The sequence below is a fragment of the Marmota flaviventris genome, chromosome 9 (genome assembly GCF_047511675.1).
Source record: "Marmota flaviventris isolate mMarFla1 chromosome 9, mMarFla1.hap1, whole genome shotgun sequence".
NCBI classification, from domain to species: domain Eukaryota; kingdom Metazoa; phylum Chordata; class Mammalia; order Rodentia; family Sciuridae; genus Marmota; species Marmota flaviventris.
In genome coordinates, this window is record NC_092506.1 from 108,862,489 (window position 1) to 108,886,935 (window position 24,447).

At 35.5% G+C, this 24,447-nt stretch overlaps 1 protein-coding gene and 1 pseudogene across 1 annotated transcript; one reads left to right on the top strand and one right to left on the bottom strand.

The window, feature by feature from the left end:
• Nucleotides 1-10,188: 10,188 nt before the first annotated feature.
• LOC114100697 (ras-related protein Rab-18-like) lies at nucleotides 10,189-11,174 on the top strand (annotated as a pseudogene).
• Nucleotides 11,175-16,217: 5,043 nt separating this feature from the next.
• Nucleotides 16,218-17,153, bottom strand: LOC114100696 (olfactory receptor 8B12-like). The gene has a single exon (XM_027945483.1). It carries the CDS (start codon nucleotides 17,151-17,153, stop codon nucleotides 16,218-16,220), a length of 936 nt encoding a protein of 311 aa, XP_027801284.1.
• Between the last annotated feature and the right edge of the window lie 7,294 nt (nucleotides 17,154-24,447).

Genomic DNA, 24,447 nt, shown 5'->3' on the forward strand with positions numbered 1-24,447 from the left:
AGTTGTAAGATAATTATTTGTTTTTTATATATGATGTATCTTTCTGCTTTTAATTGACTGTATATTTACTTGATTCTACATTTTTACTCAGAAACTATGTCCCATTATAATGTGGTTACTATGGCAATGCATGGTCAAGTTATGTTACACTGTGAACTTATTGCTATAAATTCTGAGTGATAATTCAGATCTGATCTGTGAAAAAGAGTGCAGGTCATTCCAGGCAGAGAAATCAGGGGAAACAAAGACCAGAAAATTCTCACTTGTTTGGGGAGAGGCAGGTGATATCAGTGGATAAATTGTTAGGACCAACTAAAATTTGGTCCCCAATTTTAAACAATGAACATGAGGTTATTTCATATAGATAGAATATTGTTAGAAGGGAGAAAGTTATAAGAACAATTCACTGGTCTTAATTAGCACTCTGAGGACAGAATTAATGTAAAAATAAGACACAGGAGCCAAACAGAAAGAGATCAAAAGATAAGGTTTTAATGTGATAAAATCTATTTTAATGTAAATCTTAGATCTACAGCCAAAATAGAATTCTTTAATTCCTTCTCTAGTTCTCTAGTTCTTTCTTTTTCCTCCACACATAAATTTTATAAACCCAGCCACAAACAGAGTTAGGAATCTTTAGGTCTTCCCCCAAATAGAGAAGAAAGCACAACATACTCTCAGTTTGCTTTCCCAGCTCATTCAGGAAGCAGCATGACATCCCCTTGAAGAAGAGTGAGGAAAGAACTTTCAGCACACACACACAAAAAAAATATTAACCCCATTCCTTGTCCTCTTGGGGCAGGGAAAAATAGGTGCCCAGTCAGAGAGGAAACATCTACTTTTGACCAAAAAGCAGTCCATTCACGGGAATTAATTGCTCAAAGTCATATTTCCTCCCATGGGCCAACATAAAAATAGTTGGTTCACATACAAACATTGTCACATGGTATAAATCTGTTCCTAAAGTGCCATAACAGTAACTCAAATCTTGTTGATACAAAATACTTATTTTTTAAAGTCTCAGAGAAGTAACTAGAAAGTTTAACAACATAGATTCTCCTTAATCCATTTATTTTTCTGTACTAATTAATGAACTGCCCTGATATGGGAGCCCAGGATATTTGAGTATAATTTTTTGGATAAGTACACAAAAAAAAATTCTCAAATCAAGAACAATTCAGAGACATCTTGTTCTGCTTGAGGGCTGTCTTCGTAACCCACTCTCCTGCACCACAGGTAACGTCAGTAAGAGAGCCGGTAGACACTACACCTCCAGAATTCAGGACGGAACACTCTGCTCTGCCATCCTTTGCAAGGACAATCAGGGGAAGAGACGACTGCTGACCATATGTTCATCTTACCTATGTGCATCTTTCCTGTGGCCCACTGAAGCAGGTAAGTAGCCCTGAGATGGCCAGAGAAAGACTTGGAAAGCTGACCCTCTGGTTCACCAGCTAAGCCCTCTGGTGCAACATCTGTGAAGAAGAACAAACCCAAACATTTTACAATATTGTGTGTAGGTTGTTGGAAAATCAAAGGGATGGTGAAGGACTGATAATGGAGGCATTTTTGCCATATTTAAGCTAATGTGGACAAAAGAGCTGAGTGGGCAGGATGACTTAGCTTGGGTGAAGCTCCAGATAGATAAATTCAGTCCACATCACTCCCACGGGAACAGTCCAGGGCAATAATACCTGCCTCATTCACTTCCTTCCCTGCTAGGGCAAAGGCAAGAGAGTTTGATAATGCAGATAACATTAGTCAGACTCCAAAGAACAGAGCAGGAAGACAAGGGCAGAGGATGGATTTGGACATCAAACTGAGGAGAGCAGCACAGCCAGGAACACAACCCCACAAACCCAAATGGATAGCCAGAGTAAAATGTGAGCCACCCCAGGCAAAACTGACAAGAGGACAAGGAGTAGCACCCCCCTCCCAGGAAGGTGAGTTCTGTTGCAAACTGCCAGTTCTTGTTAGAAATGAGATAGAACCAGGATAAGTAGGATGAAATCAGTGGTTCCAGCTCGAATGGTCTGGGAAGAGCAAAGACAGAAGAATCCAGGACACCATTAACAGCAAAATAGGTCTGTTTTCCATCCAAGGGCAAGTAACTGATTTATAATTAGCAAAAACAAAATTGCACTCAGAAGAACCCAAAAATAAAGATAAGTACACCCAAAAGAGAAAAGCTCAAGATACAAATGAACAATTCAGAAATGATATGGATTGTTTTGTTTGTTCTGTTCTGTTGTCACTAATGTCATAGCAGTTACATAAAAACATCTCTGTCAATTAGGAGCTGAGCACAAATCATGCTCTGCCCATATACCCTCATATCATGTAACCAAATCTTTATGCACACTACCTTCAAATAAGTGCTCACAAAACACAAACACATATTCTGCTGTTCTTTACCTCAAGATGCTACTAATTTTTGCCTACATGGGAGTGCCTGAGAATTTGCATTCTTTTAGAAGTACTCCAAAGTGAATGATTCATTAGTGTGAAAGCATGAATACTCCAGGTCCCTTACCACTCACAAGGACAACTCTTGACATTGAAGCTAAACTGAATTCAAAAACTCTAAGCCATGTATGTACTTTGATGTCTGTGATACATTTCTCAAAATTCAGACTTTGAACAAGTACTTAAGTAAAGCCTGAAACCCCTATTAAGAGCTCATAAATACAAGAAACCACCATCTTAAAAAGATAGCATGTTAAAAGTGAGAGTAAATTTGCATCATCCTGAAGAAAATTTTAGATTGAATGCAGGATCCCTTTCCAACTCATTGGCCAGGCATCTCTCCTGTCCATAAATAATCAAGTGGCATTTCCAGTCTCTTCACCACAAGGAACAAAAATTGAGAATTAAGAATAAGCCATATGTTATGGTTTAGATATGAGATATCCCCCAAAAGCTTGTGTGTGAGACAATGCAAGAATTTTCAGGGTGGGGGTTGTAGCTCAGTGGTAGAGTTCTCACCTCACATGTGGAAGGCATTGAGTTCAAGCCTCAGCACCACATAAAAATAAAATAAAGGCACTGTGCCCATCTACAACTAAAAAATATTTTAAAAGAATTTTGTGAGATGAAATAATTAGATTATGAGAGGTATAAACTAATCGGTGGATTAATTCACTGATATGGATTAACTGGGTGGTAACTGTAGGCGGGTAGGGTGTGGCATAGAAAGTAAGTCACTGAGGGTGTGTCTTTGGGATATGTATTTTTGTCCCTGATGAGTAAAGATCTCTCTCTCTCTCTCTCTGCTTTCTGGTTGCCATGTTCTGAGTGCTTCTCTCCACCATGTCCTTCTGCCGTGATCTTCTACCTCACTGTGGGCCCAGAGCGATGGAGTAGGCTCACTGTGGATAGAACCTCTGAAATCATGAGACAAAATAAATTTTTCTTCCTATAAATTGTTCTTGTCCATTCTTTTAGTCACAGCAATGAAAATACTGACTAAAATTGCTTTTTAGCTGTTTGGAGTATAAAGTGTAGTTCTTCTACCAAAAGTTAGTTCAGTCATGCTAAATAAAAAGTTTGAAGTCCAACTCCAAGTTTGGCTGCATGAAGACGTCTGTTTTCTGGAGACCATAATTGACTGCCAGATAAAGATTATGGGAATGACAGTTGATGAAACATTTCAGTAGAATCTCCACTTCCTACAAAATGTTTCCCTAACAAGATTAATTTTTGGCTGTATGTTCTACACTTCCCACTTAGACCTGAGTCACATTAGGACAAGATTCTCCTCATCCAGAGATGGAGGAGGCTGAGGGGCAGATGTAGGATGAACCAAAAAGAAGAGAGAGTGACCACTGTGGAGAAAATGTACTGTTCACTTTTCTTCTGAAATGCTATCTTTTCTCCTCAAAAATGTTTAAAATAATAAGTCCTGAAAATCAGACATGGCCTTCAGAAAACTAATCTTTCAACCTACTGGAGTCTTCATTCTTTCTGCCCCTAAGTAGTTATTGAGCATAGTGTATTCCAGTTACTCTCTCAACCAATGTTGAGAAAATCAGACAGACACTAATCTCAAATTTATTTTCTAGAATGATTTGTCTATACTTTCACCAATGCCACACAGTCCTGAATACCATAGCTTCATAGTGAGTCTTGATATTGGGAAGTTTCACTCTTCTGAATTTATTCCTCTTCAGTATTATGTTGACTCTTTTGAGTCTTTCATCTTTCCATGAAATCTTTATAGTCGGTTTGCTGATATCCACAATAGCAAACTAACAGAGTGATCTCTGTTGCTTACAAGAATTTTTATTGGGATTGCATAGAATCTAGAGATCAAATTAGGAAGACCTCACATCTTTTTTTTTTTTTTTTTTTGAGGTTTTTATTTTTGGAGTTTTTTTAGTGCTGCATTATAATTACACATAATATAGGATTCACTATGCCATATTTGTACATGTACATAACATAATTTGATGAATCTAATTTCCAATTACCTTCTTTTCCCCTCTTTTCATGCCTCCCCCCATCTACTTGCTCTACTCTACAGATATTATATTTTATTATTATTATTGTTTTATTATTATTTTATTAGTGCATTTTAATTATATATACTTTCATAAAAATGGGATCAATTATATGTATTGTACATGAATTTGGCATAATTTGGTAGATTTTAAGGACTAACATCTTCATAATACATATGAACCTAACCATGAGCATGGAATACTTCTCCATTTATTGTTTATATACTTCATCATAGTTTTGTAGTTTTCCTCAAATAAACTTTGTACATCTTTCTTTAATTTATTCCTAAGAATTTCTGTTGTTTGGTTGCTAATGGAAATGGTATTGCGATTTCAATTTCATATTCTACTTATTTATTATGGGCATATATGAAAATTAACTTTTATATATTTTATGTTAATATTATATCCTGAAATTTTTTTACAATCATTTATGAGTTCCATGGGTTCCTTATGTCCATTATTTGCCATTTTCTACATAGAAAGTCATGTCAATTGCAGACAAAGTTTTATTCTTTCCTTCCCAACCTGTATCCTTCTCTTTTCTTTTATTATTGCATTATCTAAGATTTCTAGTAAAATGTTGAATGAAGTGAGAAGAAAAGTCATCCTTGCTTTTTTTCAGTCTTGGAAGGAAAGCATGTAGTTTCTCACCATTAAATATGTTAGCCATACATTCTTTTAAGTTTTATTTTGTTTTTAGTTGATGCATGATAATTGAGCATATTTATGGAATATAGTGTGATATTTCTGAACATATGAAATACATTGTGTAATGATCAAATTAGGGCTTTTAGTATATCTATCACCTTAAACATTTATTATTTCTTTGTAAGTAAAACATTCAAAACCCCCTCATGGCTATTTTGAAACACACAATTTAATATTGTTAACTATAGTCAGTCACACTACTGTGCAATAGAACCCCAAAATTTATTCCTCTATTTAACTGTAACTTTGTACTGATTGACCTGTCTCTCTACATTCTCCCAATTTCCAGGCCTCTTCTAACCACAATTCTTCTCTGTACCTCTATGAGATTAGCTCTATTAAATTCCATAAATGAGTGATATTAGGCCGTGTTTGTCCTTCTATGCCTGGTTTATTTTCCTGAACAAAGTTCATCAATGTTGCTACAAATAACTATATTTTCTCCTTTTTATAGCCAAATACTGTTCAGTTGTATTTTATACCATATTTTCTTTATCTGGTTATTTGTTGATGGGACAATGAGATTGATTCTATATTTTAGCTATTGTGACTAGTATTGCAAAAAGCATGAGAACATGAGAGTGCATGTATTTCTTCAACATTTTTATTTAATTCATCAGAGAAATGCAAATCAAAACTACAATGAAATATCACCTCACCCTAATTAGAATAGCTATTACTAAAAGGACCAAAAATTTAAAAATGCATGTGTGAAGATGGAGAAATAGGAATCATTAGTCACTGTTCTGACCTATACAAATTTCTTCTTTCTGAAGAATTCCTTAAGCATTTCTTTTAGACCAGTCTTCTGGTAACAAATTTTCTCAATTTTTGCCTGTAGTTCTTTACTTTTGAGGGATAATCTCACTGATACAAAATGCTAGGTTGATGGTTTCACTTATATTTTTCCAATGCTTTAAATATGTCACTACACTTTTTCTTGCTTGTATGGTTTCTAAATATAAATCTTTGTAATTCTCATCCACATTCCCTGATAAATAAGATCTTATAGGTAAGATCAGTGTTTCTTTCCCCTCCTGGTTTCTTTGAAGTTTTTCTTTTTGTCTAGTTTTTTGCTGTTTGAATAGGAGATGTCTGGTGTAGACTTAATAATATTTATCCTACTTAACATACACTGAGATTCTTGGGTTTGTGGTTTAATGTCTGACATTAATTCTGGAGAATTCTCTTCCAATATTATTTCAATTATTTTCTTCTGTTCCTTTCTTTCTTCTCTTTCAGTATTTTCATTATGCATATGTTACATCTTTTATAACTATATCACAATTCATCTCTATTCTGTTCCATTTTTTCCATTCCATTTTCTCTTTATATTTCAGTTTGGACAATTCCATTTAACACAGATCCAAGACCAATAATTTTTTCCTCTGTTATGTGCAGTCAACTGATGAGCCCATGAAAAAGTACTCTTTATTTCTGTTACAGTGCATTCTTTAGACTTTTCTTTTGATTCCTTCTTAGAGTTTTCATCTCTCTGCTTTCACTACCCATCTGTTTTGCCTATTGTCCACTATTTCCATAAAATCTCTTAGCATATTTATCACAGTTGTTTTAAATTCTCAGTCTGATGATTTCAACACCCCCACTACATCTGACTATGATTCTGTTGCTTGTTTTGTCTCTGAAGACTTTATAGTGTCTTTCAGCATGCCTTATTTTTTGTTGAAAGCCAGACACGACATATTGGGTAATAGGAACTGAGGCAAACAGATTTTAGTGTGAAGTTTTAAAGTGTGGTTTAATGTGAGGTTTTATGTTTATCCGGCTAGGAGCTACACTGTTTACTGTTTGCTGTGGCTGTAGTTATCTGAGGCTTCATTCAATTTCCTCTACTCATTTGTCTCCCCTGTTGTCCTTGCATTTCTCTAGAAAATCTCCTAAATAGAGTCTGAGTTTTGCATTTCTTTCTGCAGTAATCCTTTATTATTATATAGAGAATTTATTGATGTGATAGTAAGGCTGGGAGGAGAAAAAACATTCTGTGTTGCTATGATTTGGTCTCAATTTTTAATTGTGCCTATTTCCTGAGGTTAGGACCTTCGCAAGTGCTTCTCAACCCTTTTAACCCTCTAGGGGAGGCCAGAAGCCTAGCAGGGACAAGAGGAGACTAGAATTGGGTCATTCCCTTCCTCCAACATTGTTTAGGGTGTAGGACAGCAGTGTTCTGAGGACAAGCAGAGCACAGAAAGCTCTGGGTTGTATTTCAGAATGGTTACTTTGTCCTCCTCCTGTCTGAAGGTTTGGGTAATTTTTTCTGATCTTCACCATGAGAATCTGTAGGATTTCTAGAGGTAAAATGCAGGTAAGTGTGGGGACACTTCTAAGACTGGGCCCTCAGGAGTTTGGATCTTTCAGGTGAGTCTATCATCTGCCTCCCGCAAGTCATCATTTACCACTTCTGTTCCTACCAATATATACACACACAACCTTCTAGCTCCAACAGCTTCTGCTCAAGGCAGATTACAATTCTTTTCTCACCTCTCCAATTTTTAAGGGGTCAGATTGTCACATGACCTCAATTCTCTAACAGGTCTAAGAATAGATTTTGTTTTTCAATTTCTTTAGTTTTTACTTGTTTTGAGGATGAGAGTGCTAACCTCCAAACATTTTATCTCCTGGAGATTAAAACAATGCTTTTTTAAGATAAATAGGTAAATAAGATAAATAGATAAACAACTTAGTATGTAAATTCATTGAATTGAAAATGTTTGCCAGGCTGTCTGTCCCTCTAGAGATAGCCCACATTCTCCCTTAAATGTATATTTGACCTTCACTGTTGCCTGTCACTTTTTCTTCTTTTTTTGTAATATTGATGACATCCATGTAACATTTGAGATATTTCTGAACTGTGTTAATGGTTAAAATCACATGAAAATTTGTGTCCTAGTGAAAAAGAAAAAAAAAATGTTAGCCATTTCGGCACCTTTCATATTCAATGGCTCTTCTCTCAACATAAAATAGTAACCAGAGATAATCAAACCATGCAGTGGAGACAGAAAAAAACTCAGAAACAATACCAGGGCTAAAATCACCTTGGGTTTGCTGTATTGCCTCCTCTTCCCTCTTCCTGCCGGCCATACCCTCTCCCATGCCTTTCGTATTCGATTCCTCTTCTCATCCAGCAGTGCCCTGTGTTCCCTCCTCTTTAAACCATTTCTTCTGGAAGACTCAACCCTTAATTTATTTTTATAAAATTTTAATACATATAAGGGTCTCTAGAAACATAAATATACAGATGTACAAATAAATAGAAACAGAGATAGAGGTATGTTCGTGTATGCCTATGCTATTTCTGGGAATAATTACATCTCAGAGGAAGAACATGAGCATGAGAGAACAAAAGCTTATTTTTCTGTATACTTTTTTTTTTACTGTTTTTTTTTTTTTTTTAACCATTGTACATATTGAAACAGACTCCTGAAATTAAGGGCAACTTCCTGATATAAGAATTAAAGCTCCAAATGTTTTAACTTCTACATTTCCTCACACAGAGAACAGAAACTACCCCTTGATCAGCCAGGTGCCATTGACGTTTTCCCTAACACTGCCTGGCTAAAACTACCTACTTCCTGCCTTTGGTCCCACTCTTCATTCTCTTCTTTTATAAAAGCTTTCACAGAGTTTTCTGAAGCTGTGATTTAAAACAAAATGTTTCCTCTATCTTCCTTCAAATCTGGTATTGAATAAAACCTAATTTCCTACCAAATCGACTCCCAGTGTTCGAGGTACATGAGGAGCGGTCAAACCCAACCTCTTACCCACAGGTGGTATCAATATATTCTCATAGGAAAAAAAAATCTTTTTGAGTAAAAATTGTTAATTATCCACCCATAATCTGATCACTATCTGCAAAACAAAATTAAAAAAAAAAACTGTAGCAGACCCCATATTCAACAGAGAAAGCCTAAATGCATTTACCTTTAGAAACAAGACAGGGGGCCAGGTGCAGTGGAACACCACGTAATCTCAGCAACTCAGAAGTCTGAGGCAGAATTGAAAGTTCGAGGCCAGCCTTGGCAACTTAGTGAGACCCTCAGCAAGTTAGTGAGGCCCTGTCTCAAAATAAAAATTACAAATAACTGGGAATGTAACTCGATGGTAAAGAATCCTTTGAGTTCAATTCCCAGTACAAAATATAAAATAAAATATAAAAATAAAAATACAAGGAGAGCACTATTCATAATTATTTCGGGATCTTTGACAGTGCAATGAGGAAAATAAAATAAGAAATAAAAGATAAAAAGATAATTAAGAAATAATCAAATCTGTCTTTATTTGCCTATGACATTGGTACTGGTGAGGTGTCCAGTCAGAGTCCAGCTTTTTGAAGACTCAATAAAGAATTAAAGAAGACAAACAGAAGTAACAGGCAGAACACAGATTTATTGAAAGTGAAATTGAAATTAACACTAGGTAAAGTAGAGTAGAGGCAAGTGGCTCAAGGTCCCTAATATCTAAAGGAGTATTGTCCTATGTGCTGAGCTGTGCTTCGGTCCTCTCCACACAGACCTGATTGAAGACCTCGTTCCATTTGTTACCATTGGAAGAAATTTTCATCTAATTGGAATATAGAGCCTGTGGAGGGAGTTGCCAAGGCAATAAGCTCTCAGAGGTGGGAGTTGTCATGGTAATAAAATTTATTGTAAACAGGGACATGATGACTCATCCCTCTGTCTTGTACTCCAGCTGGTTTTTTCTCTTATATCCTGCCTCACTGAGGTCCCTAAACTCCTACCTCAACATGAATGTATATACTGACATACAAAAAAAATTAATAATAATAACAATAGTAATAATTTTTATTTCCTTTTTGGTCAATTTTAAGTAACAATCAGAATTAATAAATAAAATTAGCAAATTTCTGAATGTAAAATCAATATACAAAAATCAACTTTCAAGTGAAGGGTTAAGAGGCGGACCCGGTGGCCAGCTGGGCTCAGAGCAGAGCAGGGTCAGGATGGACCAGGACATGTTGCCCACTTTGAAGATCCTCATCATTGTTGAGTATGGGGTGGGCAAGTCCAGACTGATCTTGAGGTTCACAGATAATACTTTGATCCAAAACTTGCAGCAAAAATAGGTGTTGACTTTAAGGTGAAAAATATTGGCATCACATCAATATTAGCATCAGATCCACCATTTTAGGTTGGGAGCCATTTTATCTAGAGATTCTGAGGCAATACTGCTTAGTTCCCCATAAGAACGTGTGCCTGCTAAAAGGTCAACCCCACCCCAGCCCGTGACACAACCCCTAAGCGTGCTTGTGAAATTCCTCTTGCAGGCTATAAAGCTAGCCTGTGAGTGCCAACATGTTGCTGCCCTCCTTATTGGTTTACTCCATGCTATGACAATAAATCCCTTGCATAAGATTCTGGTGTATGGTGTGGTCCTTGGACTTTGAGTGGACTTGGTGAGTGTCCTTTCAAAAACAATTTCAGTGGATGGAAATAAGACTAAACTTGCAATATGGGATACTGCTGGTCAAGAGAGGTTTAGAACATTAACTCCCAACTATTACAGAGGTGCACAGGGTGTTATATTAGTTTATGATGTCACAAAAAGAGACACCTTTGTTAAATTGGATAATTGGTTAAATGAATTGGAAACTTACTGTACAAGAAATGACATAGTAAACATGCTAGTTGGAAATAAAATTGATAAGAAAAATCGTGAAGTTGGTAGAAATTAAGGCCTGAAATTTGCACGAAAGCATTCCATGTTATTTAGAGGCAACTGCAAAAACCTGTGATGATGTACAGTGTGCCTTTGAAGAACCTGTTGAAAAGATCATTCAGATGCCTAGACTATGGAAAAGTGAGAACCAGAATAAAGGAGTCAAATTGTCACACCTGGAAAAAAGCCATGGAGAAGGAGCCTGTGGTGGTTATTGTTCTGTGTTATAAACTCTGGGAAATTCCTTCTCTTGAATGTTTGATCAGATAGTGACCTCTTTCTATATATAAATGCTAACTGCTATTTTAGGCACCTTGCAATTTGCACATAATTGTTTTGTATCATGGCAGTAAATATTTGCAAGAAATCCTACTCATCGGCTTTCCCAGGTAAAATGTTATGGTATGCATGCACAGTTTGCAATCTACAGTTTTATATGTAACACAAAATAAGTGTGCCTTTATGAGTACATTTGATTTTATGATTTATATTTGTCAGGTAATTTTTTTAAACATCCATCTGTCAATACAGGGTCTGCTGCTTTGTTTTTATTTTTGTTTTTGATTTACTCTCTCTTTTTCTTTTCTTTTCTGCTTAATATTCCTGTCGATTACTGAATTGCTTGGTATGTAGAAAGAACATCAGAACAATGGGAAGTATACAGGTATCATTAAACCTGTTAAATTTCCTTTGATGAATAACAAAGAGCATGATTTCACAGCTTTTCTAGGATGTCTGAGATTCTCCTATAGTACTAAGCAAAATTTTCAGTACAGAATGTAGCCCAAGCCAATTAATAATTAAATCTCTATTTGTTCTGATGATGCTTCTAAAATAGTACTGATACATTAAAGAAGTTTGGTATTACTTTGTAATTTACTTAATTGATTAGCTCAGTTGTTTAACTGGATTTTTGATCCTGTGATATGTACATTGGATTCATAATCCTTTGTGCAGTGCTTTTAGTTATATTGCATTTGGCATAATGGCAATAAGGTTTCCTTCACTGGAGTTTCAGAAGGACATAAATAGTGTGTTTATCGTAACTACTTTAGTACTTACCGCTTTTAAAACCATCTTTTTTCACACGTGTTGGTAGCATTTGTCCAGGTACCTCAGTGTAGCTTGTGCAGTATTTATGAATATCTGTATTTTGTGACCTCCATAAATAGCTTACTGATATTCAAAAACCTATTTCTGTGCTTTGAGGGGTAGGAAAGAAAAAAAAATACTAAATGACAATTTGAGAAAGGCATACTGCTTCCAAATTCTGACCTGTGTGGGAAAATGCTAGTGTAATGAATATCTTAATGATTTATTGTAACAAGTAACCAATAGTTTATCAAAACCAACTTATGGACATTAATATATATTTTCTACAATGTTCAGTTTTCTAACCTCATGTTATTGCAAATTGTATATTTTTCTCCATCCATGTTATTTAATTTATATTGATCTCTGCTATTTTAAGCTCCCAAATAATATGTCCTTTAAGGGAAGTCAATACCCCACAGTAAGATTCTGATATTAATTTCTTAGCAATTTAATCTGTACAATTATAAATGATAAACATTTTTGTGAACCTTTGCAATATATGTTAATGAATTTACTTCAAGTTGGGTTCTTTCTGAAATATACATTCTCACATGTGAAAACCTCACTTTCTACTTGGTTTACACTTGTTAGTCTACTTAGGATTAAAGATTTTATACATTCTGTAAATTTCACTAAATACAAAACATTTACTTCTATAATGTTATAAAAAGGTAGTAGTGAACTGTGTACTTATGATTTGTTCATGTTACATTAAACTTTAGATTTGTATATTTATGTAGTCTGTATTGACAAAGCTTTTCTGTGTATTACTTTTCACTCCTTGAGTGACATAATAATCTTTCTGTGAAATGGATTGTTATTTAGATTTGAACAGAATTTTCATACATATGAGTGACTCGTATATAACTTTAAAAATCAATTTTGTTTTGGTAGATTTATGTTGTAATCTTTTGTAGTTTTTGAATAAATATAGCCTGCTTTCCCTAAAAAAATCAACTTTTAAAACATATTAGTAATAAATAATTAAAAACTGAATTTTAAATATCCATTTAAAATAGAACAAAAGATATCAAATTCCTAGGCATAAGTGTACTTTCATAACAAAACAACACATGAATATTGTCCTCATTTCCATTCACTACTGTACTTGTAAAATATAGCACTTTGGCTCCAAGTCAACTCCTTTCCAGCCAGTCCCTCTACAGTATTGTCACTGATTTTCAAGTACAACCATGTAAATACAGTCAATAAAATTTAAAGAGGAGTCTTTTCAATAAATGATGTTGAAACATCATAATACCATCATGAAAAAAATAAAACTAACTCATACCATATATTATAACTGATTTGAAATTTACCAAAAATTTTTTTAAACCTCACAGAAAAATAAAACATAAAGCTTTCAAAGGAAAACATGAGAATCTTGTTTCGAATTTCTGGTAGTAAAAAATTAAACAAGATAAAGTAAAAACAAAAGTTGATAAACTGACTTTATTAAAATGAAAACATCTCTAACTAAGACATCAAGAACAGTCATGTGAATGAACAAGCAAAGGTCTCAGACCCAGAATATATTTTTTAAACTCAATTTAAAAAAAAAAAAAACCTAACATTATTTTTAAGTAGGCAAAAATTGAACTGACATATAAAAAGGTAATACCCAGATAGCTAATAAACATAAGAAGTGTCCAGCGTTATTATTTTTTTAATTTTTTTCGTAGTTGTGTATGGACAGCATGCCTTTATTTAATTTGAATGCCGTGCTGAAGATCAAACCCAGTGCCTCCCACACGCTAGGCAAGCGTTCTGCCACTGAGCCAAAGCCCCAGTCCCAACGTTATTATTTAGCTGATTTTTTTCTATAGTGGGATTAAACCACTTTACTTTTTATTTTTTATTTTGAGACAGCGTCTTGACAAGTTCCTGAGACCCCTGCTAAGTTGCTAAGTCACTGAGGTTGACCTGGAACTTGTGATTCTCCTGCCTCCACCTCCTGAGTCACTAAGATTATCAGGCAAACACTATCACACCTGGGTATCTGGTAGTATTTAGAAGCCTAAATAAATGCTTGTCCTATGACCCCATAAATTCACATCTAGGTATATATCCAAGAGAAATAAGTGTATATTCCAAAAGATGTTCATTTTCAAGAATTTTCATACCAACCTTATTAATAAATGCAGAAGCTGAAAACAAACCAAATGAATGTCTATTAAGAAAATAATTGATAAGTACATTGCTATACATTCATACAAAAGAACACATACTAAGCAGCAATAACCAAATACAATGCTATAGATTAACCACACATGACACTCTACATTGAGTAAAAGAAGCCAAGCACTAAAGTAAGTGTGTTGGCCTGGGGGTGTAGCTAAGTGGTAGAGCATATGCTTTGTATGAGCAAGGTCTTGGATTCCAAAAATGCAAAATAATATTAATAATGAGAAGGGAGAGGAGGACGAGTGTATGTGCTACTTAACATTTATAGGAAATTCAAGAATGACCAAATGCATCCGTGATGATAAAAGTAAATATAGTAGATATTTCCAGGAAGAGGGTAAGAAATAGTATTTACCAGGCAAGAATAGGCATGAACATTCTTAAATGAAAATTATCATTCTTAAATGACCCACCTCAGTCTAGGTGGTGGTATATAACTCAATTCATTTCAAATAAGAAAAGTTCATTGAATATTTAATACTTGCACACTTTATTGTTTCTTATTTCAATTTAAAACACCAATGCAGTGTTTTTCCATTTGCCTACATTGTACTGATTACCCACACTCCCTATCACATCCTCAATCTATAAATGTTCTATCCCATTAATGAAAGCACAATTCTCTTCTAAACTTTAATTCCTTTTATTACCTCCTGATTGAACAGAATGATTCCAAAGGAAAAAACTAAACTTTTGTCCAACTTATACAAACTTTCCTTTTTTCTAACAGAAGGGAACTTTACTAAGAAAAGTCCAAATATCTTCACGTCATTTTTTCAAAAAGAATTGTTATTACTAATAATGTGTTCAGACCAAAAAAAATGTCCTTCAGATTTTATTAAGCAGTATTTCTATTTACCCCGTGCTGTGAATATGTGACCTGTGCTAAGACCATCTTTTTCCTTTATGCCCTGCTATTAGAAGATCACAGATATGGGGCTGGGGCTGTAACTCAGTGGTAGAGCACTTGCCTAGCACATGTGAAGCACTGAGTTCTATCCTCAGCACCATATAGAAAGAAAGAAAGAGAGAGAGAGAGAGAGAGAGAGAGAGAGAGAGAGAAAGAAAGGTAAGTATTGTGTCCATCTACAACTAAAATAAAATATTTAAAAAAGAAGATCACAGATATACGCAGTGCTTCAAAATATAATGTTACCTTGTCTCTCCTAATAGCTAATTTGTTCCTATGACTCAACTGGCTCACTTACATTCAAAGCTTTCTATTACTAAGCTATCTTATGCAGAGCCTTGAAGTGTGGCTGCACATTCTATCTCCATAGTCTAGACATAATGAATGAAATTTATATCCAATATCTTGCAGTAATGTAAATCTGCCTACCTCTTCCTTAGGAGATCTAATGAAATAGTCAGAGACCATAGGACTCTGCAGATCATCTCAGTAAGTGTGGATGCTTGATTCCACGTGAAACCTAACATGATCCCTATTCTCACACCCCCTAAATTTTAAAACATACTTTTTTTTGCCAAGACCAAATCAACCAAATTTTTCATCTCCAACACTCTTTCAAAAAATGTATTCCAAAAATTAATCCATGAAAAGTTGTACTGCATCACTGGGGAAAGAATTAGATTACTTTAAAAGCCCACAGCAACTTTTGAACTGAAATTGGTAGTGATAAAATAGGAAATCAGAGCTTCAGGAAAATAGAGTGAATTTGGACTAAGATTGAAGGCATGGATTTCAGTCCCAGTTCTGGCAGAAAGACAGGTGTGTCCATGGACAATACAAAATACTTCTGAATTCTCTATGTGTGATGTGCTATAGGAAGTGGCTGTATTAAATGACTTCTTAGGCACAGTAGAGATTAATTGCTCTATGATTGCAAAAAAATTATTCTTGTAAAACAGAGTGATTGGAATAGTTGGGTGGGTAAATCATTGAAGGCACATTTATTGTGCCTAAGAACAGGATTTAAGTTTCCTCTAAGTAGAGGGCAGAAAACACCAGATTGTTTCTTTCACTAGATAAAGAATTACTATGATAAAATTTTTGAACATCTTTCCCAACCCCTTTCAAGAGAAGATTTTTCTGCTCAGGGTTTTCTTCAGGGCAATTTTGACATCCTTATTCCTCAAGCTATAGATTAATGGATTGAACATGGGTACCACAGCAGTGTAGAAAATGGAAGACACCTTTCCCTGATCCAGAGGCAGAATGGAAGGTGGTTTGAGGTACATAAAAGCTCCTGACCCAAAGAAAAGAGATACCACAATAATATGGGAACTGCAGGTACTAAATGCTTTTGACCTGCCCTCAGTGGAGCTAATGTGGAAAATGCTGGAAAGAATAAAACCGTAAGATATAAAAATGGTAACAATGGGCACCCCGATGCCAATGGTCACAACAATGAAGACCACTAGCAAATGTACATAGGAGCTATTGCAGGACAGCTCAAGGAGTGGTATGATATCACACATATAGTGATTGATAAGGTTGTCTGAACAAAAGGTTATAAACATTAAGTTTACCATGTGGGCCACAGCCCCAAAAACTCCCATCCCATAAACACCCCACAAAAGGAGTAAACACATCTGGGGAGACATGGTGACCATGTACAGCAGTGGTTTACAGATGGCAACATAACGGTCATATGCCATGGCTGATAAGATGTAGGATTCAGAAAATACAAAGAAACAGAAGAAAAAAAATTGAGTCATGCACCCTGCATAGGAAATGGTGTTCTTCTTTGAGACAAAACCTACCAGCATTTTAGGAGTGAGGGTGGTGGAGTAACTGAAATCAATAAAAGACAAGTTGAGGAGGAAAAAGTACATGGGAATATGCAGGTGCGAATTCAGCCCAATCAACATTATCAAGCCCAAGTTCCCCACTACAGTGACCACATAGAAACCGAGAAACAGGAAGAAGAGGGGGATCCGGAGTCCTGGCTGGTCCGTTAAGCCTGCAAGGATGAACTCTGTCACAGAAGAGGAGTTCTCTGCAGCCATGCTCCTCTAGGAGGGTCTGTGAGAGGAAAAGAAGCAAGTCACTGAGAGAGAGAGAGAGAGAATCTACACACCATGGAAGTTTCATGGAAGTGAAAGGAGTGGAGGGAAAAGAAATACTTACTGAACACTAACTATGGAATAGGCACACTTCTAAATGCTGGGTGGCATTATACCTGTCCTAATTTTATAGATGATGTAAAGGGAGACCTGAGTGACTTGCACTAAGTCCCAATGCTACTGAGTTGTAGCAGCAGGTCAACTCCAGCCATCAGACTCCTGTGTTTTGAGCCTCTACTGCAGAATACAGTGGTCAAGAGGAACTCACCCCTTTCCGCTTGGAGCCACACTGCTGCTCTCTACGGTCTCCCATTCATCTCCTTCATGAAGATACAAATGGTCCTGTGGAGAAAGGGTGACAATGTGGAGCTCAGGTCTCAATACTTCCACTTCTCCACTCTCAGGATTAAAACCTCTAGTTTATCTTGTTTCTCTTGCTGAGATGAAGAACATGCATTCTGGTTTTGCCTTTGTCCTGAGGCTTCTGTCCAGCTTCCAGGGAAGGGACAACAGCCTTTATGAACACTATGGATGACAGGAGACTAAAGAGTTTTATTCTGGATCAAAGATCTCAGTAAGCTAGTTAAAGAAGCTCCCATAGGACCATTGCCCCAGAGTCTACCCTCCCCAGAAAAGAAAAAAAATGTTCATTCACACCCTTGATAATGCTTCACCTGGCTTTTAATGACCTGTTCTTTCCTTCATTATACTTTTTTTAAGAGAGAGAGAGAGAGAGAGAGAATTTTTTTAATATTTATTTTTCAGTTTTCGGTGGACACAACATCTTTTATTTTTATGTGGTGCTGAGGATCGAACCCAGCGCCCCGTGCATGCCAGGGAGCACGTTATCGCTTGAGCCACATCCCCAGCCCCCTTCATTATACTTTTTAAGTATAATGAAGAACAAAACACTATGGGAAAAACAATTCTCACTAGCTTGTATTGAGAACTTACTGTGTACCAAACTCTGTGTTATGGACACCCTTATATGTACACCAAGTATCTAATAAAAGTATACAAATAATTTTACCACATTTACTACTCACAACAATTTCACAATTTTATCTGTTAATCTTCACTTCTGAAATAAGAAGCACAGCAAGGTAACTATAGCCATTGACAATACATTTTATTCTTGAAACATGAAAAAGTTTTAAAATATATTAAGTGCTTTCACTACAAAAATGGTAAGTATGCGAGGTAATGCATTTGTCAACTAGCTAGATTTAATTATTTCACAATGCATATATACTTCATACATATAATATATATCATATATATCATGTTGTATTAGATAAATACATACTATGCCATCAATTTTTTTAATTATTTTTTCAGTGAAATGTGCATACAGCTAATAGATTCAGAATTCTGAATAAGCCCTGGTCCTTCTAATGCCAGTGCTCATGGTCTTAATCTTTAGCTACACTTCCTCCCTGTGAGTGATAACAAATTGTCTAAACCAACACGTTTACTTACAAGGAACTGTGAGACTCATGATAGATAAAAAACAAGTGATTTTTAAAGGAAGTTGAAAAGTGTTAGAGGCAGGAAGGGTCAAATTCATTATTTCACTCACATCAAAGAATTCTTCTCCAAACTCAAAAAAATGGAAACTTTTATTTCCCCCCACTGCCTACTCATGCAATTTTATCTTGGTGATTAAAAGCAAATACTTGCTAGGTAACTGTTTCAACCTTTGTCAATATCTGGAGTCCAGCTAGACAGAAGGGAATGAAGGGAGGGGAGAGGGTGTGGGGGTAGGAATGGTGAAGAATGAACCTGACATTATACTCTATGTTCGTATATGATTACATGACCTGTGTAACTCTACATCATGTACAATAAAAAGAATGAGAAGTTATATACTCCATTTATGTATGATGTGTCAAAATGCATTCTACTGTCATGCATAACTAATTAGAACAAATAAAACGTTTTTAAAACTGTCTGAAGTCCAGGAATTGAACCCTATAGCAAGTATGTCAAATGATGAGGAATGAACAAAAGACATTAATCAAGAATGATATTCCTTCAACAAATACCTATTGCACATCTGCTGTGGCACCAAAAACTTTTCTAGGTCTTTGTGTCTTCAATGGGGAAAAAAATCTGCCCTCGTGGAGCTTTCATTCAAGTGGAAGAAAGAAGTTAAACATGAAACACATGAAAAGAAAAGGAAAGAAAGGAAGAGGGATTGAAAAACAGGGATACAGATTTCTATTTTAAATAGAATTAATCTGACAATTGAGCAATGACTTGAAAGAGACTTAAAAAGCATTGCTTAGTAAGATCAGTTATTCTACTAAGACATCAAGCATTCATGGGTTAACACAAGATCTGTTCAAGACATTACATTTTTATCCTGCACTTTAAATAAAATAGATTAACTCGAATTACTGGCTCTGAAGGAGAGACTCTGAATGTAGGAAAAGGATAGGGAGCAAGAGACTGAGAATTTAGAGAATCACAAGTCACACCAAGTAAGTTGACTAAGACTGATAAAGCTTTGTGCAGCAATTTGCATTCTATTCCTTATCAGGGCTTTTATATATGAAGGATGACAGATTTCACAACCAAGAAAAAAAATGTCTATTTGGGAGAATCACAGCCTCAGATAGCAAATGGTATGTACATATTTTGGTCAGAATTAAGGGCTAGAGTCCACTTGGAGAAGTTACAAAATTCTAACACAAAGAAGGAGGTCCATCTTCTTCCAGACAAGTCCACCTAAAATCATTGCACGTATTTTGGCATGTGTATTTTTTAATACGTGTACATATAATAATGAGGACTTGCTCTTGTTCACTCTCAGCTCAGTCTCAACAATAATGGTGTCTCCTTGGCCAACTTACACTTAGAACTGTCCACATCCCAGTGGAACTCTAATGAATTCCAATCTTTGTTCTCAATCCCACTACACATACTTAGGAAATAGAGAAAAACAAGCCATTATCAAAAAATTAAGCCCCATAAGACAATCTTTCCTTGAGACTCACAGGCAAAGAAAACCTTGGGGGCTTATTAAAAGTTCACTTGCCTCTAGAAGCTTTACATGGTTGTTATATACATGATGAAACACCAGAGAAAAAGTTATTTTGCAGCTTTTATCACTTCAGAAATGGTTTCCATGGGAACTTCATTTTCAATGCATCAGGGTTTTATTTCAAGTGAACCAAGGCGCCTCTAAACCTTTTTACTGTTGAATTGCTCCAATATAAGCAGAGGCAAGCAAAGAAAAAATATTGCTTATTAAGTTACATTGGATGAAGAATGTTTCTTTTCCTAAAATTTGAATCTCTGTGATATCGCTTCCTCATTCTATTTATTGCTAACATTAAAATATGTGTGAACTATGTATTATAACATACCCATGGGTATGTATGATACAGTGTTTTTGTACATATGGTGTGTACTTTAACCCCCAAATGTCTGGTATGCCATCAAATGACATTTAGGTGGTGCTGAAGGCAAATATCCTCGGTTCCACAGAAGAAAAATCCAAGAACAAACCACATTTTCAATAAAAAGAGTCAGACACCCTTTCCAGAGAGAAAAGATAGTAGCTTAAATGTCCTCATTTGGAATGAGTTTAGCTGAGCATAAAGCTGAGCATTTGGAAAGACTTTACTGAGTGGTTGAGTACTTACCCGTCAGGCAAAGGCCCTGGGTTCAATTCTCATCACTGCTAAAAAAAAAAAGAATGGATGAAATCACTTCAGTAAGGCTCTAAGGAGGGGCATAAAATTAAATCCTTCTATAAGAAGTCATTGGCTAGGGATATATAGGGATATAGCTCAGTTGGTAGAGTGCTTGCCTCACATGCATAAGGCCCTGGATTCAATCCCCAGCATGCAAAAATAAACAAATAAATAAAAGTCATGCAATATGCATTATAAAATTTAATGAAATTTTTTGGGGGGTGTGTACTAAAGATTGAACTCAGGGGCACTTGGCCACTGAGCCACATTCCCAGCCCTGTTTTGGGGGGGGGTTGTTTGTTTGTTTGTTTGTTTGTTTTTTGTATTTTATTTGGAGTCAGGGTCTCACTGAGTTACTTAGCACCTCACTTTTGCTGAAGCTGGCTTTGAACTTGCTGTTGTCCTGCATCAGCCTCTGAAGTGGCTGGGATTACAGACAGATGCACTGCAGTTTTAACACGTATATTTAGCATAATAAAATATTAATAAAGGGATTCAGAAGATATGGTTGGCTTCCTAAAGAGGTTTACAGTCTAATATAGACATGTCCCATCTATCTTCTTTTCAATTTTACTCACTTTGTGTTTCAAAATTCTCAGAGTTCAGTTCTTTTCTTCCTTATATTTTTGGTGATATTATCACATGACTTGAAAAACTTTCTCTGTATTTTTTATTCCTAAATTTGTACTCATCTTTCTGTTAATTCCTTGTCCTATAAGTATGACCTGTCTATGAAAATGTTTCAGTATGATTCCCTGTTGTCACCTGTATTAGTCACCTATGTATCACTGTGACAAAATATCTGAGATGAACAACTGAAAAGAAAGATTGATTTATTTTGGCTCATGGTTTCAGAAGTTTCAGTCCATATTCACTTGTCTTTGTGTTCATGGTCCTGTAGTGAGGCAGAACGTGGTAGAGAATACATGGTAGAGCAAAGCTGCTCACCTCATGGCATCTCAGAAGAAAGAGTGAGGAAGGGGCTTGGGACAAGATATACCTTTCAAGGACACATTTCCTGTGGCTTATTTCCTCCAAGGAGGCCATACCTCCTGAAGTTCCACCACCTTCTAATATCCCATTAATCCATTAGATTATTCAATTGAAAAAGTCAGAGCCCATATTATCCAATCACTTCCCAGAGGCCCAACCTCTGAACTGCAGCTGCATTGGGGATCAAGGCTTCAATACATAAGCTCTGGAAGAACATCTCAGCTCCAAAACATAACATCACCCTGAACTCAACAATTACAAAGGTTAACATATCTTCTTTGTCCCCAAAACAGACATTTGCCAATTTCCTGCTTTTTTTATTGCAGAGCTTAACCTATCTTGAACTTTAAATTGCTAATTTTAAAACATGAATAATCATAAATGTTAGTTTCTATTGCATACAATATACAACATAGAAGTTATAAAAAGCATTAGGTTTGGGGGGCCTGGGGTTGTGGCTCAGTGGTAGAGCGCTTGCCTAGCAAGTGTGAGGCACTGGGTTTGATTCTTAGCACCACATATAAATGAATGAAGAAAATAAAGGTCCACCAATATCTAAAAAAAATTTTTTTAAGTAATAGGTTATTGTTATTAATCTATGCTTACAGATGAAAGGACTATTTTAGACAGAGTGGCATGCAGAATCCACTAAATAGGGGAAGGGTAAAGGAAGGAAGAAAGCTAAGGTTTTACAAGTAGTAAAATAGTTAAGCAAAAACACTGTCGAGAGAATATGAAAGGAAAAGGATTAATGTCTCTATGATTTGGAGGAGAAAGAGAAGAAAGAAGTGCAAATCAAATCTGAATAAAATTTTGGTCCAGGGAATCATGAGTAGATGGCAGAAATAAACAAAAAAGTAGGGTGCTGGATTTAAGTCTAGATTATGAAATAGTATCCAAAACCTTTAAAAGGAAGTGATACATAAGAATAGTTCATGAAGAATCAGAGATTGGAACAAAAGGGGTCAATATGCAAATCATGGCATCAGATAAACATAAATGATCACAAAAGAATCATGGATTGTTCCAAACAGAAATATTAAAAGATAAAAGAGCCAATGATTAAAGCTTTCCAAAAATGAGAGCAAGAAAATGAACATACAGAAATGTCAGAAAAGCCAAGTGCAAATGCTCAGAGCAAGATTTGAAGACAAATGACCAGGAATCAAATTCCAACTCGTTAATTCATCAGCTGGGTGAACTTGGGAAAATCATCAGACATGGCTGAGACAGCATTCATATCTGAAAGCCAGGGACACCACGTTTGCATATATGTTCAGAGTATAAAATCTGACTTTAGTAAATACTTCTTAAATCCATAAAATTCACAGAAGCTTCTCCCTTCCCAGAAAATAATAATAATAATAATTTCAAGAGTAATATATCTATACATTCAAGAGAAATAAGAAGAAAGAAAAGTGATTTTTAATATATTGTATAGTTGCACTTGCGTATCTTCTTTCATATCACTTTTTGTATACTTTTGCATGAAACGTTTGCAAGAATTCAACAATAAAGACATTTGAAGAAGTTTAGAACAAATTCCATTTCTTTAATAGATTAAGGACTATGTAGAGTTTCTATTTCTTTTGTAACTTTTATTAATTTGAATATTTAAAAAAAATTTCCAGTTTCTCTAAGATGTCAACGTTTTGTTTTTGTTTTTAGTCTTTTTAGTTTTCCCCCTCAAGTGAGGTTTCTCTAGTTTTAAAATCAATACATTGTTGTTAAAAAATGCAACAACACAGGTAAGAAGAAAAAAAAAAGTAGGGGAAATTTAAGATGGTGGACTAGAGGAAGGCTGCGCTTCCAATGTTCTGTGGCTCCAGACTCTAGCTGCAGGAGCACTGTATCTTAAGGAGGTGGGTGAAAGAAAAATTCACCTTTGAATCTGGTGGCTCACATGATGAGCAGAAGCAGGCCAGGAAATTCTACAAGCAGGTGTGACTACTCTCAAGGATTAAGCCTGGGAAGGCTACACACTGGGCAGCGAATGTGATATACCTGTGGAAGGTCAGCTCCCTCCCTCTACTTGGCCTGCAAGTAGAATCCTAGGAGCTGTCACCTTTATCAGCATAAAGTTATTCATAATATTTCTTTATTTTTTAAATGTCTATAGGACCTTTAGTGCTTAACCCTTTTTCATTGTTCATATTATTACTTTTTGTTTTAGATCTTTTTTTGATCAGCCTTGCTAGACTTCAATCAATTTTTTGATCTCTTAAAAGGTCTCCATATTATCTTCATTAACTTTTCTCTATTAATTGTTGATCTTCTATTTCATTAATTTATACTTCCATTTTTATCATTTCTCTCTTCCTGTTTACTTTGGGTTCAGTTGATCTTCTATTTTTAGATTTTTAGGATGAGAATTATTGGTTATTGACTTTAGATTTTAATTCTATAATATATATGCACTTAACATCATATGTTTAACTACAGAATCATACAATGAACAACATTTTTTTTCTTTTTATTTACTTCTGAAATATTTTATAAATCCCCTTGTAATTAGTTTCTTTTCTACAGTGGGTATTCAGAAG